General features: G+C 39.3%; 1 protein-coding gene across 1 annotated transcript in view; it reads left to right on the plus strand.

Moving 5' to 3' along the window:
* Window positions 1-27761, plus strand: part of DNER (delta/notch like EGF repeat containing) — a 217677-nt gene that overhangs the window by 112976 nt on the left and 76940 nt on the right. Inside the window, exon 7 of the mRNA XM_036755702.1 lies at window positions 8374-8487. Coding sequence (XP_036611597.1) covers window positions 8374-8487 — 114 coding nt within the window. The remainder of the gene's footprint in view (window positions 1-8373; window positions 8488-27761) is intronic.

Here is a 27761-nt window from a genome sequence, read left to right on the forward strand (position 1 = left end):
TAGTTTATGCATTTTTAGGATCATTATCTACCTCCTTATATAATGGAGTAACTTTATTGTTAAATGTTGATCTTCCTGAATTAGTAAAATGTGTTGAATTAAAAAGAGAGAGAGATGTACTTCCCCTCCCCCAAAAGAAACAGAAAATACACCAGTGGTTGAGCTATGAATCCATTAATTTATCTCTAATAACATTTTTGGGAGGTAAAAGTTGCCTATACATATATCGAGGGCATCTTTGGTGAAAATATGAGGAGAAATAGGAAGATTTTTATAGATGATTTTCTGAAGAGCAGAATACATCTTCACAGTAAGAGTTGCAGATGATGTAAGATAATGCCACATTCTCCATTGGTTACAAAAACCACTTTGTTTAGTAGAACAAAGTGCAACCTGAAGGGCTCTTCTTTAACGACTTGTCTCCCATGTCTATGTCAGTTTCATGGAAGACTCCTTGATAGATGAAACCACAGAGATAACTTTTTTCAACTAATGTCTGATTATCAATATCAAGCAAGGGGTAAAACAGAGGTGCATTCTTGCCAATGGTGCTTGCCAGTCTTATGGAGGATGTCTTGCATAAAGACGGAATCCCAAAGGAGAGTGAAGCTCTTTGTATGTTGAGAATGGCATGCGACATTAAACCTTGGAACACTGCAGGGATTCCTCAATAAAAGTCATGGCCACTTAGGAGAAATTGCTTATATGATTCACACAGGAAAAACCAAGTAGTTCAAGAATACATATTGTCCAGGTTATGCCATACAGTTGGATAGGAAGCACATTGAGTTAGTCATTTGGCTCATGGGCTCATAGGATACCTGGAAGGGATATTATACATTTTCTAGACCAACCTCCTCATTCTACAGATGAAGAAAGTAAGACCCAAAAGAAATTGTGTGATTTGCCCAAGGTCATGAAGATGCTTAAAGGAAAATATTTCTGTTTTAGACAAGAGCTTTTGAAACTGAAGAAGAGAAGTAATTATAACTTATGGGAAAAGATTCTGGGTAGGTCATGTAGTAAGAATGATAGAAAGTAGATGAAGCTTTCAGCTAATGTATTGTAACTTTTGGCATCAGAAAAGACTGATGAGTCCAAAAATGTAACTTGGCAAACCAGTGGTTTTGCTATTTGACAAAAAGAGAAATGAGGCACCGCAGGATTATTGATATTGGGGTTAAGTAGACCTGTACTTTCATTATGGCACATAAAGACAGATTGAGATGTGAATGTGAATTTGAAAGCCCCCTGGATGAGCAAAAATATGTATCTTGCCTTCTCTGTCTTTAACATATGATCCTGTTTCTACACCGCCCTGAGGTCTGAGCAATCACAGTCTGGAATGGCCTTCTGGCCCTCTCTTAGAATGAATCATCTCTGATTCTGAAGAGCCCTATTAGGCTGATGCACTTCACCAGTGTGTCTAGAGATTTAGGATTCAGTAGGACCCATAGGGTCCAAACGTGAGCAGTCACCAGGAGGCAGTCATAGTAGACCAACTTTATTTCTTTTCTTGATAGTTACTAGATTGATCTGGGAAATACCGGATATAAATTTTGACTTGAGTTCATCAAAGGATTTGACAAAGGCCTTCATAATATACTTTCTGAAGTGATGGGGATATGTTGGCTGGATTTGGGCGTGGTTAAATGAAAACTGAAGACAATTGTACCCTAAGATTGCTAATCAATAGATTGAAGGAAACAAGAAGATACATCTTTAAAGAGATGCCCCAGGTCTCTGTACTTTATCCTATATCCTACATAGGATCTAGAGTGTGAAAGAACCTTGCAGATCGTAGCATCCTAGAACCAGAGAAGGGAAAGACCATAGATGCCATTCATTTTAACCTCTCTGTTTTGTATATGGAGGAACTGAAACCAACAAGATGAAACTTAATAAGGATGAATATGAAGTCTTGAATTTTAAAAAAATCCATTGCACAAGCATAGAAATGAGAACTGGATTGAGACCAGTTTTAAAAAAAAAAAACCTGGACATCTAAGTTGATTCTGCTAGCAATATAAAACAACGGAGTGGTCTATCTGCTTTAAAAGATAATGCCTGCTTAGGTTCAGCAACCAGATCACAGGAGGTAGTAGTTCCATTCTATGCTGGTTAGATCTCATCATTTCTGGGCAAAACATTTTAAGGGCAAAACTATCAATTTGAATTGCGTCCAAAAGAGAGCGAGCAAGATAGTGATTGATCTGGAAACTGTGATATGTGCAGAATAATGAAGGATCTGGGGGAAAATACTTTAGAGAAGACTTAGTGGGGGCATGAGAACCATCCTTATGTATTAGATGAAGCTAGGTGTCTCAATGGGTAGCGCATTGGCCTTGGAGTCAGGTAGTCGTTCAGTTGTTTCAGTAGTGTCTGACACTTTGTGACCCCATTTGGGGTTTTCTTGGCAAAGGTACTGGAGTGGTTTGCCATTTCCTTCTCCAGGGGCAAACAGACCTTGCCCTGTGTCATACAGCTTGGAAACTGGGCATACAGCTTTGAAGTTTCCAAGGCTGGATTTGAATTCAGGTCTTCCAGACCTCAAGCCCACCACTCTATACATTGTGCCTTCCATCTGCCCGGAGTCAGGAAAACCTAAGTTCAAATCTGGTCTAAGATACTCATTAGCCGTATGACCCTGGGCATGTCATTTAACCTGTTTGCCTCAGTTTCCTCATCTCATTACAGCATTTAACTTGAAGGGTTATTGTAAGGATCGAATGAGGCAATAATTGTAAAGTTCTTAGCACAGTGCCTGGCACATAGTAAACACCATGTAAATGTCAGTCATTATTATTTCTATTCTGTATTTATTATAGGTGTAGAATAAGGATGAGATTTGTTTTATATCATCAAGGAGGGCAGAAATAGGATCAATGGGTCAAAGGTCCAGGCAGGCATATTTGGGTTTAATAAAATATAGAACTTCTAAAGGACCATAGCGCTCTAACATTGGAAAAGGCTGCCTCACAAAGAAGTGAGCCCTTTGTCCTTGATAGTGCTCAAGCAGAGGGCGAATACCTCTCAGGGACAGTACATAAAGGGATCCCTGCACTGATGGAGTTCAGACTGGCTGGTCTTAAATGATCCTATTCAGTTCTAAGGATTGGTGATTCTTCAAGTCAAGAGAAATCCTATGACACACCAACTCGCAGTCTAGGCTCTGGTCCTGAAACTGGCAGCTGTTTGGGACCAGGAAGAGCCCAGGACTAGATCATCCCCCTAGGGTTATGACAAGTTTTACCATTTGTCCTTTTATGGGCCCATAGATTTAGTGCTAGAGGGAACCTTAGAACTTATCATAAAGTCCATTTTACTCATTTTACAGGTGAAGAAACTGAGCCCCAGAGAGCTTAAGTGACTTTCCCAAAGTCACACAGATATTGATCATCAGAGATGGCATTGGAACCCAGGTCCTCTGACTAAACGGCCAATGCTTGCCTCGTTGTGTCCTGCTTGCTTCCTTCTTACTCAAGCATGCCACCTGGTAATAGTTAACTCCTTTGGAGATGTAGAAGGATTAAAAGCTATCTATCTATATTTTGGAATCATCTGTATGTTTTACTTGCCAAAGAAAGAACTCAAATAGAAACAAAAGGCTTTTGTCTTTTAGCATGAAAAAAGAAGTATGGGCGATCCAAGACTATCTTTGTATCAACTTTTTTGAAATCGATTCTAATTCTCTTGTTCAGGTGAGCATGCCTGAGTCATGAGACCAAATTTTAAAGAGACAAAAGGATGGTGAAAAGTTCATGAGCTAGATTCCCAGAAAAACAAAAGAGATTAAAGAAATCTGCATCTTGTCAATGGTATGATGTCACACCTTCTGCTTAACTCATTGTACTCTGAGCAATCGGAAAGTGACTGCTTAGGGTTTAAGACACATGATTCCCTGCTGCCTCCCAGCTTAGTAGCCCTTAGCTTATCAAAAGGAACAAAGCAAGTGGGGATGACAGGATGGGATATGCTAACTAGAAATGTATACCAGATCACTGAAAATGACTCAGCCACTTGACATGGTTCCAGGGTGGAGAGAAGTGCAGGTGAGGGGCTCTTGGCTGCCATGGCAGTAATCATTGGTTAATGATGACATTTTCCATCTTTAGAGCATTTATAAAGCACTTTCCTAATCTTCCTGGCAACCCAGAGAGGTTGCTGAGGGTGGACCTGTTTTCTTCATTTGCTGGGCCTGTGGTTAGGAAGACTCATCTCCTCGAGTTCAAATCTGGCCTCAGATGCTAGCTGTGTGACCTTGGTCAAATCACTTCACCCTGTTTCCCTTGGTTTCCTCATGCATAAAATCAGCTGGAGAAGAAAATGGCAAACCACTCCAGTATCTTTGCCAAGAAATCCTCAAATTGAATCACCAAGAGTCAGACACAACCAAAATGACTGAATGACAACAAAGTTTCGGTGTCTGTTCCAGAGTCAAGAACTCAGGTCTAATGAATCACAGCCTGGTGCTCCTTCTATCTCGTAGGTCATATGGCCTCACTGTCCTTTGAGTCAAGGAAGTTCCCAAGTGTTGTATCCAATGCCCTGCCAATACCTCGAGGGTTAATAGAGGCAGGGGTTCCATATGGTGACTGATAGGGATTGGGCCTAGTTTCCATTGACACTAAGGAAAGCATCAGTAGCAAAGAGGACATCCCCCAGTTAGTGAGAATCTGGACAAATGGGGCCAGGCTTCCAATTTCCATGTATCTGACTCCGACAGCTTGCAATTGTATTGCTTGTTTAATTTAATTGAAGTCTTGTAGCCTGAAAACATGCAACTTGTCCTTCATCAGCTTTCCCTTATCTCAGGTCTTCTAATTCTTTGGATCTAACCCTACTTTTAATCATGATAATGATAATAGAAATTATAGGTAGCATTTATATAGCACTTTACATATATGATCTCATTTGATTTTCACACAGCTCTGTGAAGTAGGTACCGTTATTGTCCCCATTTTTATGGAACAGGAGACTGAGGCCAAGAATTTAAATGAAGCGTCCAAGACTTCATGGCTAGTCAGTGTCTGAGACAGTATCTGAACTTAGGTCTTCTTGACACCAAACCCAGTGCTCTATCTACTGTGCCACCTAAAGCTTCTGGACTACCTTTTGTCACTGATAGTCTCCAGCTAATTTCTTCAAATGCCTAATTCTGCATAGCTGACCATTATCCTCACGAGCATTTCCCCTTTACCCAATTCTCCCTATTTCTGGACAAGTGAGCTTTTGATACCATGGATCCAGTCTAGTCCCAATCCTCACCCAAATTAGAGATGTAGGAGGGCGGCTTGATGTTGTAGAAAGAATGCAGGATTTGTAGCCTCAGAACACGGATTTAAATTCTTGCTTGGCTGCTTACTAGCTGTATGGCCGAAGGCAAGTTGTTTAGCCATCTCAGTCCTCAGTTTCCTCATTTGTAAAATGAAGGAATTGGATCAGATGACCTCTTAAACTTCTCCCAGCTCTAAATCTATGATCCTGTAGTTCTTTGAGCCTCTTTGAATCTCAGTTTCCACATCTGCAAAAGGAAGGGGTTGGACCCGCTGGCTTCTAGGGTCACTTTTCCCTCTAAATCCATGATCCTGATCCTATGATCTCTGTGTCTTGGTTCTCTTGTCTGTAAAATGAAGGCATTGGACTAAATGGTCTTTCAGGTCCCTTTCAGCCATGCCCTTATTGTGTGCCTGTCTGACTTCTCTTCAGGATGCATCAGCATCACTGTCATTATCATCTAAATCCCATCATAATTCACCCATCCACGTGGCTTGATGCTTCCACTATTTCTAGTAAGTTAAGATGTCATTAAGAAAAACCCCGGAGCTTATGTTCTATAATGCTGCTGTTTCCTTTTGCAGAGAGCTAATCCAACAATCAGTCAGTCATCAAGCATTTATTAAGCACCAACTGTGTGCCAGGCGCTAGGCCAGGTGCTGGGGATGAACAGTCAAAGGATGAAATGAGCATTTCGGTGAGAGACTGAGAGATTTATTTGCAATTTCGAGTTGTTGTAGCCTAGCAACAATTGATGATTTGTTCCAGTCGGCTGCCTGGCAGCTTCTTGGTTTGTAAGCTTAGGAAAAGAAATTGTTTCTTTCCTGATGAATACAGAACAAACAGGTGAACAGCATTGTCTGATGCAAGAAAAAACTCTTCAGAGCCCTGTTTCTTTTCCCTTGAGTTTCCTCAGTACACCCAGGTGTTGTGCAAATTGGGTCTTGGGTATCATGTATAGGAGGGAGCTCAGTCTCCGCTATTTCACCAGCTTCTATTCCTAATGTACTTATGTTCATTTGCAAATGAAACTCCGACCCAAGAGCCAACAGCAGTGGTGGACTTAAGCTAGAAAACAATTAGATCTCTCCTTCTGGGGTTTGGATTTTTACATGGAAACTGAGGGCTTCTTTTGTACTTCTTTTTCAGATCTCTTTAATTATTTAGACTTTGTTGCATAGCATTCAGACATGTGAGGAAGAGGGAGATTCTAGACAACTGGCATTCCATTTGCAATCTGTAGCTTGTAACTAATTTGGCAGGAATTTGCAACTCTGGTGAATAGCTCCCCACAGCTTTCATCTGAAATCAACCATTCTTTGCAAGGCCGGGGACCAAGGACTAATGATAGTCATTCAACACAAATAATTCAGAAAGGCTAGTCTTATTGGAAGTCCCCCAGGAACACTGTGTTGCCAAATTCACTATAAATTTGAATTTCATTGGAAGCCCTTTGTGCTTATGCAGGTGCTGAGAGAGATTTCAATCCCTACATATCATGCCTTCCTGCAAAATTAAAATATTACTATCAATCAATATGACAATGGTAAGCCTGCTTCACAGAGAATTATTTGAGTTGAGTTTGTGGTCTAGCATATAGGTGCTGATTGATACTTAGTGCTTAACCTGATATGTGCTTCCATTTTTTAATCTCTAAAACTTTGGAGATGAACTAAATTATCTAGAAGGTCTCCTCCCAGATATTTTCAGTTCCATGTGTCTTTGGATAGTGATTGGTGTGATTTGTCTGGCACGTGTGTAGATCACCTGAGATGGTGTCATTCCATATGGAGGATACTAGGGGGCTGCTTCCAGGGGAACTGTGATGATGTGAAAGAAAAACATCTTGGTGAGCCTGGAACAGGTGTAGACATTCTGTAACTGGTTCCAGTCAGCTAACCATGCGATAAAGAGGAGGCTCCTTGATTGATTGCAAAGTCATTCAAAAAGGCCTTTCAGATTCAGGCTCCTCCTCTTTAGTTTAGCACTCTTGAGAGAATCTGGCAACTAGTAAAAAGGAGTGGAGAGTACAAAATTGTAAATCCAGAGGGCTCCTCAACATCCTTTCATTCCAGAGGGCAGGTTTGCAGTTGACATAGAAATAATGCTTCAAAGAGTAAGGAATGACCTGAAGGAGGGATCTCTGCGCCCTCCATCCAGTAATAGCTAAGACAAGGAATCATTCTGCTGCAATACAGCCTCTGGATGTGAACTTGGTGAAAATGATACTATGTGGAAACTGAACTAAATTAAACCTACCTTCCTCAGAGGCCAAGGAGGAGAGTATGCCTCCAAGTAGGAAAACGAAAGGACCATTTTTATGTTCTTGTTATATCTTTGAAGTAAATATTCTTTCGTAAAATCTAATTCATGTAAAGTAATTAAAGAGAACTGGGGCCTTAGTTATAGGCCCCAAACTAATGGTGGAGCATCACTGGTGGGGGCTCATGCTGATAGACAGCATAGACACCCCAACCTCTCGAACCTCAAAGGGCAATGTAGCAGGCCTATCTGTCCCTGAAAGAGTGGGGCCAGAACATACAATTTATGTAATTTGTGCTATAAGGTTGCACACATACTATAGATAATTTCAAACAATAAGCAAATCAGTAGATTTTGTTTGTGATGACATTTGTTGTGAACATAACTTTTGAAGCCTTTGACTCAAGTCCCCTCATTTTACAGATAAGGAAACTGAGGCATAGAGAAATTAAATGACTTGGCCATGGTCACACAGATAATAAGGATGAGAGATTCTTATTATTATCTTCAAATCCTCTCTGGGTTTAGAGCCAGGGTTTCTGATTCCAGGACCCAGGTTCTTCCCAATGTATCATGCTGCTTAGATTATTAGACATGGAAGGAATGCCAGAAACTGTATAGTTGACCTTCCTTCCCTCCTCCAAACATACTTTGCAGATGAGGAAACCATTCAGATCATTCAAAATGTATAAAGAGACCAAAAAATGTTTTGGGATGGTAATGGCACTTTATTAAATGAATGGAAGCTACTGTGACTGTGTCAGTAACAATGTCATGTGTTTTTTGGAAAATTAGCTTGTTTTTCTAATGTGAAAAATTGACATCGTGTTTCAGGTTACACCGGTGAACTTTGCCAGTCCATGGTGGATTACTGCATTTCAGAACCATGCAAAAATGGAGCGACGTGCACTTCGAATCTCAGTGGATTCAGCTGCCAATGTCCAGAAGGTAAGTAGCATCATTACTCAAACCATACCTTTTCTGTCAACACTGTAAACAATATTTAGAAGCAATGCTATTGTGTTTCCATTTTTAAACTTCTTTAAAAAAATCACGGTTTTTGTTGTTGTTTTATGCTTCTAATAGAGGGAGGTATAGATTCCTGTCCATATGGCAGAAGAATTTGAGTTATGTTGGTCTTTTTGGCATTAAAATACTCTAGTGAGGCTCTAATATTTTAAAAATGCATCGAAAGCTATTTGGCACCAAAAAATGGAACAATTTAAATAAAAAAAATTATTAATGGAGGGAATTCAGTGGATAAAAATTCCCTCAACTATTTTTTGATTTATTCACTTCAAAAGATTTAAATGTCAACTTTGTCTGTTGATTCAACTCTTTTCACCTAGTAAATTGATTATGAAGTCTCATCAAATTAGACTTACCTGATTGACTGCTGGCCCTCTCTAACTTCAGAACTGCTTTTCTCATTGAATATTTTTCCCCCTCTTCAGCTGTCGTTAGCAAGAAGTTATACCTGGAAAATAAGTTCTGTAAAACCAGTGTAATTAATTGAGCATTTTTGAATTCTAAAGAAGTGAATTCTCACTTCAGTTTTGGATGGATTTACATTTTTTATGTGCTAATTTATTCCTGACGTCCGCCATCAATTGTGCAGTCTGCACAATAAAAATAAAATAAAATCAAAATAATATATAATACGGCATATAATACAATGTAACGTAATATGGAATGCAAATTAAATTAAATTTTAAAACCCCCAAACAAAATAGCATGTGTGCTGTTGGCTTGATGAAGTAGCCTGTTGGCATGGTGAAGGAGTTCTCTCATAGGGTGTGGCAAATTAGAAAGTGAGGCAGTGTTGTGGATGCTCTCGAGATCCAAAAGGCCTGACTTCAAGTCCCACTTCTGACATATACTTAACTATATAATTGTGGTTAAATTTACTTAACCTCTCAGTGCCCTCAGCAACTCTTAATCAACAAGCACTTATTAAGCTCCTACTGTATGCTGCACACTGGAGAATTCAAAGAAAAAAGTTAAAAGACAACAACAACTAAAACTAATACACAGCAGTCCCTGACCCTTAGGAACTTATATTCTAAAAGAGAAATACTATAAATAGAAATAGGTGTATATGAGACTCATAGAGTATATGGAAGGTAACTTTGGGGGTAAGCCACTAGGTCTGGTGGGAAATGGGGATCAAGGGGAATGGGGAGCCCTGGGAAAGACCTGCTGCAGAGGCGGTGTTTCAGGTGAGATGTAAAAGAAGCCAGAGATTGTAAGAGCTAAAGTGAGAAACGAGGGCCTTATGGCTCAGGCTAGAAGTTGTAGAACTCAGCAACATTTGTAAAGGAAGCTTCCATATTGGGAGTTCCCTGCACCAAGGAAATCACAGGTCCCTATCTCTGGAAGGAACATTGGGATTAGGAATCATGAGACTGGCTCTGCTTCTTACTACCTAGGTCTTTTGGTCTGTAAACATTTATTAAGCACCAACTATATACTAGGCACTGTGCTAAGCATGGAGGATACAAAGAAAGTTGAAAAAGGGAAGAAAGTCCTTCCTCTTAAAGAACCTGTAGTCTAATGTGGGAAATACCATGCAGAGGCCTCTGTACAGACCCACTACACACAGGCCTAAATTGCAGATAATTAACAAAGGAAAGGCACTAGCATCACGGGGGACCTTCCCATTTTATTCCCTTCTATAGGCTTCCTACAGAAGGAAGGATTCTAAACTGAGACTTGAAGGAAACCAGGGAAACCAGGATGTAGAGATGATGATGTAACCTTGGCCAAGTTATTTCCTTTTTGTGGATCATCCTTCCTTCTTTGTAAAATTGGGGGTGGATGAGTAGGATGGGGGATGGACTAGATATTCCCCTAAGGTCCCTTAACAAATTTGAGCTGTTGTTCATGACAATAAACCCCAAAATCTGAAAGAGTTTTAGAAAGAAATTTATTAGGTCATTTGGTAGTGAAGAGCATGTGGCTACTTGTCCAGGCTCTGGAAGGTTTACATTATAAAGGATTTAGACAAGGGTGACCCCATGTGAACCACACGTACATAGTTAAGCAATTTGTCGAGAGGGCAACTTGAAAGCAAGGTAGATTGAGATAGATGTGAGTAACTGTAAACATCCAATAAAATTTGGGCAAAGCTAAAGCATAAGGGAACCCCAAACCCAAGCTTGTGGGGACCCAAAACAAGAATGCTTCGGGTAAATCCAGGACCTGGGGGAACCCAAAATACCTCATAGCCATCTCCAGCATTTCTAGAAAGTTACTGGGGTCAGGCAACATTCTGAGTGCAGACAACTTTTAATCACATAGTGTTGTATTTCAACAGAATAATAATCTCCCCAAAATGATATAGTAAATCATTTCCCACACAGAATCTATGATTTTGACTTTCTTGAAGTACCATTCCCTGTTGTCATTGAATATGGAGATATGGAAGGCTTGGGAGTTCTTGAAAAGACTGAGGTATTAAAAAATGAAAGCTCCGAAAGCAAACTACAGAAATTGAGGATTATCCAGTTTCAAAAAGAAGATGCTGAAGGACCATGGAATACATAATGTGGGGTTTTTTTGTTTCATATTTGGTGCTCAAAAGGTTACCTGCATTGAAGACCAAGGATAAGGAAATATATTTTAATATCTGTTTTAGAGTTATGTCAATAACTTTTCAGATAGTTGGGCTATTTGGTGTTGGATTAAATATTCGAGGGAGACTGTGTTTTCTTCTTATATAATAATAATAATATAATTCTTACAATCTTTTTCTCTAGTGGTCTTTAAAGACAGAATACATATTGTCGATCCAGCATGGTTTAGGGGTAGCTATGACCGAAGAGGGGAAGAGAAAAGGAAAGAAAAGAGCCACATATGATTTTTCAAGATTTTTTCCAGACCAATAATTATGTAATAATAACAACTCATATTCAAATGAATGGTGCTTTAAGATTTACAGAGCACTTTCCTTATAATATTTCTGCAAGGTAAGAGGGACAAATTGTACAAATATGTAATCTGAGTCTCAGAGAAGCTGGGATCTAGGAGTAGAAGGAAGGGGGCAGAGATGAGATGATTCCATAAAATATATGACCAAGCCTACTCTTTTGAGAACTTGGATTATCAATGAATTTAAAGGAAGACTCATGTTGATGATCAAAATGCATTGTTGAAAAATTTACTTAAAATAGTGACTTAGACATAGGATTTGAGGCAGTGGTTTATTTAGAACCCCTTGGTTTTGCTTAGTTAAAAAAATTAAAACATTTTGATGATAGTATAGTCAGTATGTAATTATATAGATATGTACTTATACATAGATACATACATCTATCTACATGTGTGTGTGTGTGTACACATATACACACATGTACATATCCTTTAAGAAGTACATTTTTCCCCTGCTGGTCTAACAAAATGTCAATAAACAGCTTTCAATATAAATTTACATCCACTTTTCTATTTTCTGTAAAGCAGTCAGTCTGCTTTGATATTTGGCTCCCTTTCTCTCCGCCCTCATCCCCCAACAAAGGAAACAAGCCTGAATGTCTGGTTTCTCTCTTGGCTTGAGTGAGCTTTAGAAGTGAAGAGGCTCCAGAGTTGGATGGGTGAGTTTCCAGGATCTCTAACCATTATAACAGAGGCCAAACCAATGGAGTGACTGAGTAAGTCACTAAATATCTCTGAGCCTCATTTTCCTCATCTGTCAAACGAAGGATTTGAGCTGGACGATCTCTCAGGCCCTTTTAGCTCTGTGTCTGTCATCCTGTGATCTCATCATTGTGTGAAGACTTCTTAGCTGGCCTACAGCAGGACACTTGGGGAAGTCCTCAAATTGATTTGCCCTCCCCAGGTATTCCCTAGACTGGGAGCTAGCACATGATTTAAAAATACCTGCTGAGAGGGTATGATCTGATCTAGTCATATTCTGAGGACCCTGATGATTCTTTTTCCAAAAACCTTGGTGCTACCTCAACCTTCCCAACAATGACAAGTCTATTCTCCAAGCTCATCATGAAATAAATTAATCTCAGTAACAAATTCAACATTATTTTCTAGTGATAACACATTAAGGATCACAGACTACTACTAACTTTTTTTTGTTGCGAAATTGCAGTAATGATTGAAAATGTTTTATATTAAGCTACTTAATTTTTATTTTTAAGGAAACTTGCTTGTCATGGCTTGTGTCTATAGCACATAGTAGATAGTGTTGATTATAAGTATGGTGTACGCCTTTAAATGAAAGTTTTAATTGGAAGATCAATTCTTTTTGATACCAATATATCTCTGGTGGTGGTATATGGAAGTCATTCAATACCTGTCTCTGAAGAGTCAAATCTGAGCATCATCTGACCTAAAGGGCAAAGGAAAACTATCTGTTGAGCATTGGAGAGTTGCAACAATTCTACAGGATAATCATAATCATGATAACAAAATGACTAACACTGATGTATCACTTACTATGTGCTACATACATACATGTATGTACACATAAACACATATATGTGGAGCAGCATATGTGCTACTATTCAGGGACTGTGCTAAGCACTTTATGATCATTATCTCCTTTGATGCTCATAACAGCCCTGGGAAGTGGGTACTATTCTTGTCCCAATTTTGCAAAGAAGGCAACTGAAATAAAGGAAGGTTAAATGGCTTCACTAGGGTCACACAGCTAGTATATAGCAGATCCAGGATTCAGATCCAGATCCTCTGGTCCTTAATTCAGTGTTCTTTGTATGGCCCTTGGTCTCTAAATGACTTCTTTAAAATAATCCAGAAAATAATTTTCCTGTTTTTATTGTAAATACAATGAGGTGCGTTTTTCTCAAACCCATAAAGGGGCCCATAAAGCTGTTGAAAGTGGGTTTGCAATACGGACGTCACTTAGCCTATCTTACTGAGGCCCCCTTTAAAGTCATTCAGTCCAGTTTGCTTTTGTCAGAAGGGAAAGTTAGGCAGGCTCCTTATTCTGGTGATGAGGACTAGAAATCAAGGCGTTCCTTACCATCTCCATGCCACTTTACCTGGGGGCCATCTCCAGTAGTCCTGATCTATATCTCGCCACTGGATCAATATGGATCTGGAGGTGAAAGTGAGGTTGGTGACTTTGCACAGCCATGTAGTCCAATTCATTTACAAGTCATGGCATCTCTCCCTGATGTCAAGGTCTCCTTTGAGAAGGAAAGACAAACAACTTATCACTATTCTTTATCTACATCCTTTTTCTGAGTCTGGGTGGATCCCACAGAGGTTCAGTTTCCTCCAGTCCTCCACTCTCTTCAACTGTAAGCCCATTCCCAAAGGTCCAAGTTCAGGGACATAAAGAAGGCAAAAATAGTTTGAGGAGGAAGAAAATGAATGTCTGGACTTCTCAGAGTTAAGAGACAATCCCAACAACAAGAGGAGAGATTATTTGTTCACGGGAGACTATTGGTCCCTAGGATGTTGCTGAATAATCTGTTTAGTGTACTTTTCCCAAAAGGTATGAAAAGAGACTCACCTTTGATGAGTCCTCTTATGACCTATAACTTGTAACTTATATTCTGCCTTCTCTCCTACAGGGAGTGAACTCTAAGCATAGAATTTGTTGATGTTGTAGGGATCAGTGTCTATCCTGGACCCACTTTTCTTTCTTCTGCCCTTGGGTTTCCTCCTTAACTTTGGAAGGCTTCTTCATGAAAAGTGTAGCTTCAGAATCTATTTCCCAGGACAGGGGATAAGGAATGCAAAATAACTGTAAGAAAACTTTCAGTTCACGGTCATAAGGATATGGAAGGAATTGAATTAGAAAAAAAAATTAACTGTGTTTCTTGTTTTTTGAGTTGATATAGGCAATATGATTTTCTGGCAGATCTTTGAAGTCCTCATTTTTTTTTAAATTGGGTGCATTTTAATTTGGAACACATAATTATGAATGTAAACTCTGATTATCTATTAGAATTTGAAAGAGTGTATAAAATGCAGATTCTAGAACAAGTGAACTTGACCTCATCTCCTACAATTTTCATCCAGTCTTGTTTTTCTTTGAAACATCACATTGCCTAAATTTAGATGGGATAAAATGAAAAAAATTATCTGTAGCAGAACATTGCTACTCATTCCAAAGGTGACATTTGTTTTCACATGTAATTACAATCCTGACACAAATGTGTCCCGTAAAAGTGCACGATAATAAGAGATTAGTGTTGGGGATTAGAGATGCACAATCTACCTTGAGAAAATGTTGTCTCATGTAAAGTGTTTTTGGGAAATTCATATAAAGAGACTTTTCCCTTTACAAATGAATAAAGCATTCATTAAGCACTTACTGTGTGCTAAGTATTGTGTAAGTGCTGGGGAAACAGATAAGTAAGGCACTCCTGCTCTCGTGGAGTTCTCATTTTAATGGGACGGGCAATGGGAGGTTTCAGCTGCAAATGAGATGGAGAGGTCCCATGGTCCTTGGGATGCAGTGGCAAAACAGATGGCAATGCGTCTTCTCTGATGTCCTTTTCACTGGTAAAATTACATCAGTCTCCTATGCTGAACCATTTGACAGTGCCAAGGACTTGGGTAGGAAGGGTTTTCTTTCCTGGGTTTTCAATGGCTGTGGCTGTAGCCCCTAGAGGAGCAGTTGCCAGGCTGCATTTCCCAATGTTGACTTTACCAGCAAAGATCCAGATAATTGAGATTTTTTACTGACTTAGTTGAATGAATGAATGAACATTCCTGAAGCATTTGCAATGCATCAGGCACTGCTCCAAGTCCTGTTTTGCTTAGAATCTGTCATCATTAAAGTGTGGCACCCAGGTGGATGGAGATAATTGTAAATGCCAGGCCCAATCAGAATTCTAACTTTTCTACATCAGAAATGGCATTTTGGTATGAAGCAGCCCACAGCTTTATAATATGAAAACCCCTTAGCCACATGTAGAACCATTGTGCAGTGAAAAGAATGCTCTATTTGGGAACACAGGGCCTGGGTTCGAATTCCTCTACTGCCATATGCTACTCATATGACACTGGGAACTCACTTCATTACTTCAGGTGTCAGTTTTCTCATCTATAAAATGGCCAAGTTGGACTAGATGACCTAAAGTCTCCTCTAGCTCTGTAGCCATGATTCTATGAATAACTCAGGACCTCTTAAAAATAGCTAGCTAGCATTTATATAGCACTTTAAGATCTGCAAAACACTTCACAGATATCTCATGTTATCTTTCAATAGCCCTGGGAGGAGGGGCACTATCAATTATCCCCATTTTACAGGTGAGGAGACTGAGGCAGACAGAGGTTACAGTGACTTGTCCAGGGTCACACAGCTAGTAAGTGTTGGAGGCCAGATCTGAATCCAGGATTTCCTAATTCCAGGTACAGAGCTCTATTCACAATAAGAGACAGCTGTCATCACCCAAATAACTCCTTGTTAAATTGGTAAATACATTGTTTAGTGTGATAAAGCACAAGGAAAAAAATCAAGATATATATATATTCATTAGTAATATAAGAAAGTGTCACCTGTGAAGAGGCTCTAACCATTAGGGAACATCTGTTCTCCAAGTTTTAATAGCAGCGTTTTGATTCCTTGTGTCAAAAATGAGTAAAGAAAACACCTCGCCTCTTAATAAATGTTAGTACATTAGCATTCTAAATGCTTTTGACACTTTCAACTTCACATGCTGGGGGCCCATGATATCCTTAAATGAAAAATTTATTGGGTGGAAATGGTATAAATTCTGAGAAAACACACACAATCCAAACAAAAGTGATGACTCAGTTGAAGAGTCATGGAATGCTCAAGACTGCGTTTGTTGTCTGAATATATTTGTCATCTAAAGTGATGGGGGAAACACCATCTTATGGGATGAATACATAAATGTGTTTTCCCTCCTTCTGTGTCATATGGAGGAAATGTCCAATCATGTATTTCGTAATTTTCCTGTCCATCAGAGATTTTTATATACTTATATGGATTCTTCTTCTCCTTCTCCTTCTTCTTCTTCTCCTCTTCCTCCTCTTCCTCCTTCTTCTCCTTCTCTTCCTCCTCCTTCTCCTTCTCTCCTTCTACTACTACTACTACTACCACTACTACTACTAGTACTGCTGCTGCTGCTACTACTACTACTACTGCTACTACAATGACCACGATGACAGACTAGACCTTTGGCTTCATTGGCGTAGGATATTCATGATTGAGAAGGCTTCTTATACCAATGCAGCTTAGGGTTACAGAGTTTTAAGAGGGTGTTGGGTGATGCAGCTACCCATGCCCAGATTCATCAGACTTGCTTCTTGAACCAAAGTCTTCCTGACTGTAAGACTATCTATCTATCCACTTTGCAACATTTCTTCTTTACATACACACATGTGTATATACATACATATATATGTTATGCACAAATATAACACTATAACTATACATATGTGTATGTGTAAATGTATGTTTATAGATGTGTGTATGTATATACATATATGTATTATGTATGTATAGTTTTACATGTATATCTCTATAGATATATGTTTATAAATCTATAGACATATGTTTATATATCTGTGAGTATATCTCTATCTCTATCTATCTGTCCATCTATTGGGAGTGTTGTGTGCAGCATATGGAGGGGCATATGCTATGACTCCTGACTGGTGGACAAAATGATGAGCTTAGTACTGTGTGTCCTTGTAAAGGATATAAGGAGATGGTTCAGTAGCTCTCAGGGAAAGACATGTGGACAGAGGACATATCAGGGAGGAGAGAGACTTTGGGATGGCAGACAAATGCAGGAAGCCATTTGGGTGAGAACTGAGTTGCATTTGTTTCTATCTCTCTAGATATTTACACACATTCGCACACAAATGTGTATATAAATACACAAATACATATACATAAATATGGGTTACCTTTCTTTTCCTACTATTGTCACTACCACATCTTGATCAAAATTTGCAAAAGAAAAGTAAGGAAATTTACCATGTCCATGTTAGTATCTCCCAGGTGTCACTGTTTGGGAAGGAGTGGGTCTGAATGTTGCTTCTCCAATGCTGCAAACTAATTTCCCGCTCTTCGGGTAACCTTGCAGCTGTGATCTTGTTATCAGGAGCAGAATATCAATTTTAGAGGAAAGCTGTTTTGATTAGAATATATTTGAATTTCATTAAAATATTTGGTCCTATAATTCCAGAGTTTCACTTGCAGACTTCATTTCCATGTTCCTTGAGAACGAATGCTGTCACATAAATTAAGAGGTGAAGGGAAACTCATTGAAAAATTGGTAGGAATTGCCAGGCATGGTGGCATAGACCTTTATTGCCTTCCTCTTGGGAAGCTAAGGCTGGTGCATCGATTGAGCTTGGGAGTTCTGAGCTAGAGTGGACTAAGCTAATTGGGTGTCCACAGTCAGTCGGCCAACAAATATTTATTAAACACCTACTATGTGTCAGGCACTGTGCTAAGGGCATTAAGTCCAACACCAGTATGGTGAGTCCTTGATAGTGGGGAGGGAGGCACCAGGCTGCCTATTGAGGGGGGAGGTGGCCCAGATTGGAAATGGAGCTGATCAAACATTCTGTGTTAATTAGCAATGGGATCTGGCCCATGAGTAGCCTCCATACTTCCACTGTGGATGAGATAGGGAGACATAGTCTCAAAAAAAATTGGGGAAGGAATGAATGAGAATATTTGTTGTGCATTTGTTGTACCTCCAAGAACAGCACAATACAATGTGTATTATGTTGGACTTAGAGGCAGCAAGACGCAGGTTCAAATCTTAGCTATGTGACCATTTTATCTCCCTGCACTGCATTTCTTCATCTGCAAAATGAGAAGGCTAGAATAGATTTACTCTAGTTTTAAAGCATGATTTTTTTGATCCTATTAACTTTACTGGGATATCTTGAAAGAAAAAGAAATGAAGCTTATTATTTAATGTTAATGTCTTTGCTTTAGGGATGAACACAATCTATAATGAATCTTATAAAAACCTCTTTCCCTTGGGATGTTGATGAAAGGAACCAAGTGTATATAGATTCAAAGATAATTTATATAGTGGATAGACAGGCCACCAATAAATAGATGATCATGTCAGGAAAAAAAACCTGACTCTGCTTTATATATGCATCCAAACCCTGTGAGATTGCTGGATTTAGAGTCAGGAAGAGTTGGATTCAAATCCTGCCTGTGATACTTTCTTGCTGCGTGGTTCTGAGCAAAGCCATTTAAACCCTGTTAGGCTCAGTTTCCTCTCTTTTAAACAGGGATAACAATAGCCAGTATCTTGTTTCACAGGGCTTTTGTGTGGCCTAAATAAAATCAATCAACAAGCACTTATTAGGCACCAACTATATGCTTAATAAAGGCACTGTGCCAGATATATAAAGCACTTTGAAAACTTTGAAACTATATACATACATATAAATATAAGTGTACATATAAGTATGTATATGCATGTACATATGTAAATATAAGTGACTAATGAGGGAAGATGGGAAATAAAATGCTATAATATAAATAGGTAATTTTAGGGCCATAGTGATACCATTGTGAACTGACCTCCTGACTTCCTTATTTCTGTTGAGGATAACACCATTCTTCTGGTTATAAACTCTGGTTTATAACCTGAGTGTCATCCCTGACTCTTCATTCTTCCTCACCCCTTATATCTAATCAGTTTCAGAGTCTCCCAGACTCTACGTCCATAGTATCTTTCCCATCCATCCCTTCTCTTTACTCACACATAAATATACTAGTTTAGACCCTCCTTACCTCTCACTTGGAAAACTGGGGGAGCTTCCTAACTGGTCTCCCTGAAAACAGCCCCCACTCTCTTCTCCAAATTAGCTTGCACATAGAAGCCAAAGAGATATTCCTGAAACAAGGCTCATCACATTGTACCTCTGCTCCAGAAATATCAGAGGCTCTCTAGTCTAAAAGAAAGCAATTAAAGGTATTTAAAAACCTTTAGAGTTCTGCTGCGAAGACTATGCATTCCACTTAGACTGACCAACTTGCTTTTCCCACCTCCATGACTTTGCCCAAACTGTTCTCTGTACCTGGATATTCTTTCTTCTCATCTCTATTTCTTGTAACATCTAGATCCCTTCCAGGCTTCACTCAAGTACCATCTCCTTCAAGAGACTTTTCCTGTTTCCCCTAGCTGTTAAGTGACCCTTGAGATTTATTTGTATTTGATTCATGTGTGTATATGCACATTTATGTATATATTATGTATAGATGTGTGTATGTTTGTCTATATACCTATCTACTTATCATCTATCTATGTCTGTCAATCTATCTCTATCATCTATTTCTGTCTACCTACCTATCTTCTCTCTCATCTTTTTCTCATCTCTCTCTCTCTCTCTCTCTCTCTCTCTCTCTCTCTCTCACCCTCCCCCCCTTCTCTCCCCGCACCTGCCATCTATGTCTGTCTGTCTGTCTATCTATCATCTATCTATCTGTCTGTCTATCTCTGTCAATTATCTATCTACATCCATCTATTTATATGTCTGTAGCTGTCTGTCTCTTTCTACCACCCATCTATCTATCTCTTTTATTTACTGGTTGGTGAGCTTGTTATATCCCCTTAATAGATTGGAATCTACCTGAAGGCAGGTCCTATTACTGTCCCACTTTTGTCTTTGTACCTAACACAGTGCCTGGTACAGAGTAGGCACTTAGTAAATTTTTGTCTATTGATTGCTTGGTTGAATGTATCAAAGAGGAAGTTTGCACATTAATTTGCTAAGTAATTCCTTGACCATCATCATTGGTGGATTTGGATTCAAAGGACTTGCATTCAAATTCTCATGCTGCTAGTGGATATGCTGTTCTGGGTCTCAGTTTCCTCAGTTGTAAAATGAAGGTTTGGGGCTGTGTGATTCCTGTTTTCCCTTCTAGCTCTAAATATTATGGAGTATAAACTATTGAAGAGAATTAATAAATCATTGAGATGAAGGCCTAGGGACTTTGGTTAGAAGTACAACTGAGCTTTCTATCTCTCTCCCTTTCTTAATCACTGGACAAAAATATAAGGAGAAATGGATATTGTGAAATTCCATTTAGGCTTAGACCACCCAGACAAAGGCCACCCAGCTTATATACTAACAAAAATATTTAATACTGATATTTGGTGAGCAAGAGAAATTTGGAACCTTATAGGACTGATTAGGCAGCCAAATGTATAAACTAGAAATGTAATAAAATAGGAAAATGGTAATTCTTTATGGATTTAATAGAAATTTCATTACATGGTTGGGAGGTTCTAGTAAATATTTGCATGACTTGGTCCAAATCTTACCAGGAATTAATATATTCTGCTTTGGACATCTCCATAATAGAAAAAAATCAAGAGAGATAAATGTCTTCCCCCTTCCCTTTCTTACTGTTATGGAATGAGAGACTGACATATAGGGAAAGCTGTGAACCATAGAGAGGTTTAGATAACAGGGGTGAAAGACAAAATCGTTAATATCAACCCAAAGCTGGGTCTGTATGATGTTAAAGCAACCTCTTAGGACAATGAAAACCCAGGTCAGTTTAGCCATTTGGTGAATCAGTGAATTCTTGCTACTGACTTGATTTGTTTTTCAGTGAATTGACAGATCAATTCAGTGAAGACAGTAAACCTGATAATGAACTGTGTGGACACAGACAAAGATGAGAGCATGCTTAGAAAAGATAAAACCAGTTAACTCCAGGCTAGGAATATAATTTTTTAAATGAGTTAAATAAAATAAAAATAAATTTAGGTGGAATTTCAGGGAAAATTATCAGTTTACAGAAGTAAAAAGAGTACAAAGCTTCATTTTTCATATTATAAGGAGTACTTTAAAAAGCTCTAAGAAGTGATAATGTTGATAATGGCTCATGTTTCTCTGGTACTTGATTTACAAACTACATTATTTATAACCATCCTGCAAGAAAGACTGATCCCATGTTTGCAAGGTATTAGATTTTGTGGTGTATAAATTATATATATGTTCTTTCTTGCTTTCCATACTGTATGCTCTGCGTGGCCTGGGGAGGGAGAGGAGACAGAGGGAGACATGCACAGAGACAGACAGAGAGAGACAGAGAGAGGAGGAGGAGAGGACAGGAGAGAGGAGAGAGGGAGGGAGAGGGGGAGGAGAGAGAGAGAGAGAGAGAAAAGAAGAAGAAGGAGGAGGAAGAGGAGGAGAGGGGAGGGAAGGGGGGAGAGACAGGGAAGGAGGGAAGAGGAGGGGGAGAGAGAGATCGAGAGAAGGAGGGGGAGAGAGGGGTGGGGAAGAGAGGGACAGGGTGGGAGGAGGGAGGGGTGAGAGACAGAGAGACTCCATACCAGGACAAACTGGCTTCAAGTCTCATTATGGAACCCTGAGCAAATCCTTCCCCTTCTCAATACTGTTGTCAACTCTCTTTAAGATACCAAGTTACAGAACACTTGACTTTGTATTGGTTGTTGGTTTTCTCACCAAGGTTCCTTATGCTGATGACATCATGAATCTGGATCCATACAGCTAGATAGTATATACATATATATGTGGATAAATAACATACATATGTAATTCAGTGGTATGTCATGATGTTCCAGGTTTCACACTAAGTAAGACAGACCTAGCTGTTGTTCATTCTTCATTCTCAGAGAGAGCCAGTGACATCAAGGTTGATGTCTTGACTTGGTTGTGAATTGGATTTGCGTGAGGCAGAGTTGTGCAAAGTTGTCAGCCTCACTCTCTCCTCCTGGGTCATCAAAGTCCAGTGGCAGGAGAAAAGTCAAGATGCTTGGCATCTTCGCTCTCTAGAAGCAGTCTAAGATGAGCAGCCATGGGTATAGATAGGCATAAAGTACACATATGAAACAACTGAGCCAACGTTGTAATTTTGGACAATGAAGAGGTAAAGGAAATTTATTTCAGGGGACCTGGCTTAAATTCCCAGCCTTACCACTCATAAAACCTGGAGTAAGTTGCTCAAAATTCTTTGAACCTTGGTTCACTTATCTGTAGAAAGTGGGGATTGAACTACATGGTATCCAAGGTTCTAACTTTATGATCCTATGTTTTTTTTTCCTTTCTAAAGGAAGCACACTATAACAGAGAGATCCCTGGCCTGCAAGCCTGGAGACTGCAGTTCTGGAACAAGATCTTCCATTGATAGGTTATGATCTAGGATAAGCTGCTCAAGTTCCCAAGGCCTCAGTCTTCCCATTTGTAAAAAGAAGGTTCCTTTTAACTCTATAGTCTATGATCCCTATGATAGATGTTTTGCTGAACTTTCCAATGAAATATTATAAGATAATGAAGCATCAGCCAAATGAGTGAAATTTTATTTTTAATTTGCTCTTTCAAAGCCCTTCTGGTCTCATTTAACCTTATGACGTTGTTTTAAAGACACAGACTGCCAAAGCAAATCAGTTATTCATACCACTCCTTAGTAGTGCTCATTTACTTTGGGATATTTTTTCCCAATATTTTTGTTTTGTAGAATAGGCCTAAGAAGAGTTGCCCAAAATTTTCAAGGACGGCTCACTATTTTTAGAGTGCCTCCCATATATTTAATATTTTCAGCTGTCCCTCCGATCTAGTGCTTGTTACTTGAGAACCATCCTTCTAATATGTTCTGTTTCTGCTGGATTATGAAAAAAGATTCCTTTTATCCAGGATCATGTTGTACCCCTCTATTGACTTATAGAGGTAACCAATATGTCAGCTGATTTGCAGTTGATTGCTTATTCTGTTGTAGAGGTCACCAGGTTCATTAAGTATCCCCTACCAATATGACTTTCCAGTAATATCATCAATACACTATAACCAAATCCCTCATATTGTCTTAGGAACTGTATTGTAATACTATTTGGCTATTTGCTTCTAATAAAATTGTGGAATGAATGTGGGACTTGGAATCCAAAGACTGGAGTTATAACATTGACTCTTGTGCCTGTTAGCTGTATGGACATGGACAAGTCATCTGACATCTTTGAGGTTTAGTGCCTTGAGCTATGAAATGAACATGGTAAATTTTGTGCTGTTTCTCTTGCAGAGCTGTTATGGGGGAAAGTTCTTTGCAAGCTTAAAGGCACTGTATTTATCTGCATCTTATATCTGTATCTGTATCTGTAACTTTATATCTGTATCTCTATCTGTATTTCTGTCTATCTGTCTATCTCTATATCCATATCTATATCTGTGCCTATATGCATATCCTTATGTATATTGTCTCTGTCTCTTTCTATGTCTCTTTTCTCTATCTCTCTGTCTTTGTCACTCTGTCTCTCTCTCTATCTCTCTATACTTACCTGCTCTACCCCAACCACCAAGTGTCTTCCCTTGTAAAAAAGAAAAACAATTAAGTAAAACCAACTGACATAGTAAAATTCTTCAATAGCATATGCAACATTCTACACTGGTAGTCTCTACCTCTGTAATGAAAGGAAGAAGCTATGTACATAAAATAACATTTAAAGTTCCTCTGATCTTAAAAAAATCAGTTTCAAAATGGAGGGTTGAAAATCTGATTGCTAAGTTAAATTTCCTGGTGGAGGGAGTTGTGTAGAAATAGCATGTGGCAACAATTAGCACTGGTTTGGGTTTTTTTTTTTGGGGGGGTTTGGCCATGAGGAAGAGAGAATGCAGTAGTTAATAGCAGAGGGAAGCTATATTGATGGAAGGTAGTTCTTTCCTGACCAAAAGGATACAGAGACTAACTTTGATCCTTGGGATAAGCAGGAGGCAAAAGGAGAGAAAGCTTTTTTTCTCTAGGATGATTAGGCCCAGCTAGAATGGAATCAATGCTGGTATTGGGAGGGTATTTTTTGTTTTTGTTGTTGCCAAAATCAGAAGTCAAAGTATGACCCATAGCTAAACATAAAGCCTAGAAAGTTTTTTGCCCTCAGTAGTTCAAGGAGAATAAAGGTTGTTTTTTTATTTAGTAAGGAAAGTAAGTAGTAATTAATGACCATTAAATCAAATAATACTTGAAAACCTTTGATGATTCACAAGATACCTAAAATATACATGTATACATTTCATTAAATTTTGCTCAATAACATGGTTTACAGTAGTTATGGAGGTGAATTGATTTAAGGGGTGGGACTAGCTCCCTAACCAAATCAGCCAGCCAAATCAAAGATTCAACCAGACTCATCCTCTATACATGATAGGCCTAATCAGCTATTTTTCAGGGTACCACCATTCCTCTGGCAGCAGTTCCTTGAATTACAGGCTAAGTACCTGAAGTGGCACTTTTTGAGTATTATGGTAAAAGAGGTCAGTTTTTGCCTCATTTCTTACCTAGCCTTAATCATTGAATGAGTGTTGATTCATACAAACAGAACTGGGAAAGCTTCTAAAAGGCCAGCTTCTAAAGGCCAAGGTCTCCCACTACATCCGGGGCCATTGTTCTGATCTATGTCTTGCCCGTGGACTCAGATGGCTCCAGAGGAGAAAGTGAGTCTGGTGACTTTGCACAGCCCTGCCCCATTTAAATCCAATTCACTTGCAAGTCAAGATGAATGACATAATGAGGATGATGTCTTGGCTTACAAGGGAACAAAGGACAAACAGCAACAATTGCCTAAAATAGATTCAGAACTGAAAGGGGTCTTTTAGTCCAGCCCTCTCATTTTTCAGATGAGAAACTCAAAGCCTAGAGATGTTAATTGATTCACCCAAGGTCACAAAGCCAAGAACCCAGGTTTTCTGATTTTCAAACCCACATTCTTTCTGCATAATCCTTCATCACAGTATTGATCTTGTAGGCCCAAGCCTTGGTCTGTGTAGGAGAAAAGTCAGATTCCAGCCAGCCGTGAGGGATCTTGGTTGTTTCACAACTGAGTGAATGAGCTCTTCATTTCCATGGGCTTTTATTAGGGCCGTGCTTAAGTGCCCTCCTAATGGCCCAGGATTTTCACTGCGCTATAGGAACCTCACAATGTAAATGGCATTAGCAGCAGAAAATAGGTCAATATTGAAAATTACACAGCAGGCCAATGAAAATGTCAGCTGAGTTTTTCAAAAAAGAATGTGGGAATTGGGTACTTTTGGTTGATTTGTTTTTTTGTTTGTCTGGCATAGTCATTGGCTGGCCCCAAATATTCAAATCCTGTTATTTCAGGGTTCCAGAATAGATTCTGGGCATTTGCTTGGCACAGTGGGTAGAGTACCAGGCCTGAAATTAGTAAGACTCATCTTTGTGAGTTCAAATCCGGCCTCAGACACTTATTAGCTGTGTGATGCTAGGCAAGTCACTTAATCCTGTTTGCCTCAATTTTCTCATCTGTAAAATGAGCTGCAGAAGAAAATGGCAAACCACTCCAGTATCTTTGCCAAGAAAACTCCGAATGGAATCACAAAGAGACGCAGCTGAAAAATGAGTGAACAAAGTAGGTTAGGTGACAGTTTTTAGCTTGTCACTTTTGTATAGAACCAACCCTTAATAGTGATCAATCTAGTAATGGGATGTGACAAATATTACCTTTCACCAAGGGAAGTTAGGTGGCACAGTGGATAGAGCATTGGGCTTGGAATCAGGAAGACTCATCTCCGGGAGTTCAAATCCAGCTTCAGACACCTACCAACTGTGTGACCCTGGGCAAGTCACTTAACCCTGTGTGTCTCACTTTCCTCATTTCTAAAATGAGCTAGAGAAGGAAATGGCAAACCACTTAAGTATCTTTGCCAAGAAAGTCCCAAACTGAGGTTATAGAGAGTTGGACATAATGGAAATGACTAAAAAGCAATAACAAAAACTCTCCTTCAAATAAATATGGAGAATGTCCTTTCTTGGTACAAACTATAGAGTTTTTATGCAGGCATGAGGCAAGTGAACGTTCTGATGATGCTAAAAGGGCCGCAAGTTGATAAGACACAAAATGTGGTGGTAGAGACAACCTTGGATCAATGTGATTCAAAGGAAATGTTAAAGATAAGAGGTGGCTAAAAAAACTGAGAAAAGTATCAGAATAGAGACTACAAAGATTGAAGATTGAAATTCCTTGTAAGTAGGGATTGTTTTCCTCATTTCTTTTGTATCTCTAGCATCTGGTAAAGTACGAGAAAAATAGTAGGCATTTAATAAATGTTTCTTGATTAAGTGATTAATCAAAGCCAGATCTGGGATAGCAGCTTGTGGAATCTGACCTAAGCTGTTCTCCTGGGAGACTGACAAATTCAAGAGATTTGGGAGCATAGCAAGCAACCATCTTGGGACATGACAGGGCTATATGGAGAGCTAGAGCTGTCTCTAAAGAGTTGGCCAGAACAGATTTGGTTTCCCTTTGGTTCTGGTAGCTGAGATTCTTGCCAGTCTGAATAGCTAGTGGTGAAAGAAGTAGGAAAGTGTGTGTCTAAGGAGAAGCCAGACTTTTCTTGTGATTTGGGCAAAGCTAGACTTTAAATGTATCTAGTTCTTGCCCCAATATTCATCATTTTATAGTAGATCTTTGTCAGTTCCAAGAATGTAAGCAATCCTTTTGGATGGGAGGCCAGGAGCCAGGATTGAGAAGGGAACATGGCTGGGAGTAAAGGGTTGGGAAGTAGAGAAAGAAACGGGCTAGACATTAGGACATATTTGGAAGTTGATGGTCATAAGAGCTAGAAAGGGGCCTCAGAGGCCATCTAATCTGCTCATTCTAGTGATGAAGAAAATGAGCCTCAGGCTTCTTTTTGTGATTTACCCAAGGTCACATTGGTAGTAAAAATCCAGAAGTAGGATAAGCACCTTTATTCAAAGGTATTTACTTTTCCCATGAGCCCTGAGAATCTAAAACTAGATAAGCAATCCAGAGAGGGGGAATTGAGTTGATCATCAGGACCAGCAGGTGTGTCTAAAATCCAAGGATTATGGCAAGACAAGATAGGGTTAGGAAAAGGTAGCAAAGATTGGAGCAAGTAATAACACAGGAACCCAAGGAAGCAGGATGGGCATTGGGCAAAAGTCTGGGTAATAGAGGCTTAGGGTATGGCCAGCCTGGTTAAAAAGTGGAGCAGACCCAGATATTAAGGGTCAGATCAAGCAAGACGTAAATTGGTGGAAAATGTGGAAGTATGGTGTAATGGTGAGAGCACTAGAAAGAGCTGGATTCAAATGCTGGTTTGTTGACAGATTATCAGATGCGAGTTCAAGTGTCAGATCTAAGTTTGCACTAGAAATGAATGAGGGTTGTGTCAAAGGATCAAACAAAATAGGATTGGAGGCATTTAAATGCTCCACTGTACTCTTCCTGCTTCTTCTCCCTTGGCCCATTCCTTTATTCTCCTTCACCCAAAGCTCTTCTTGGTTCCAC

Source organism: Trichosurus vulpecula, chromosome 4 (assembly GCF_011100635.1).
Source record: "Trichosurus vulpecula isolate mTriVul1 chromosome 4, mTriVul1.pri, whole genome shotgun sequence".
Taxonomy (NCBI): domain Eukaryota; kingdom Metazoa; phylum Chordata; class Mammalia; order Diprotodontia; family Phalangeridae; genus Trichosurus; species Trichosurus vulpecula.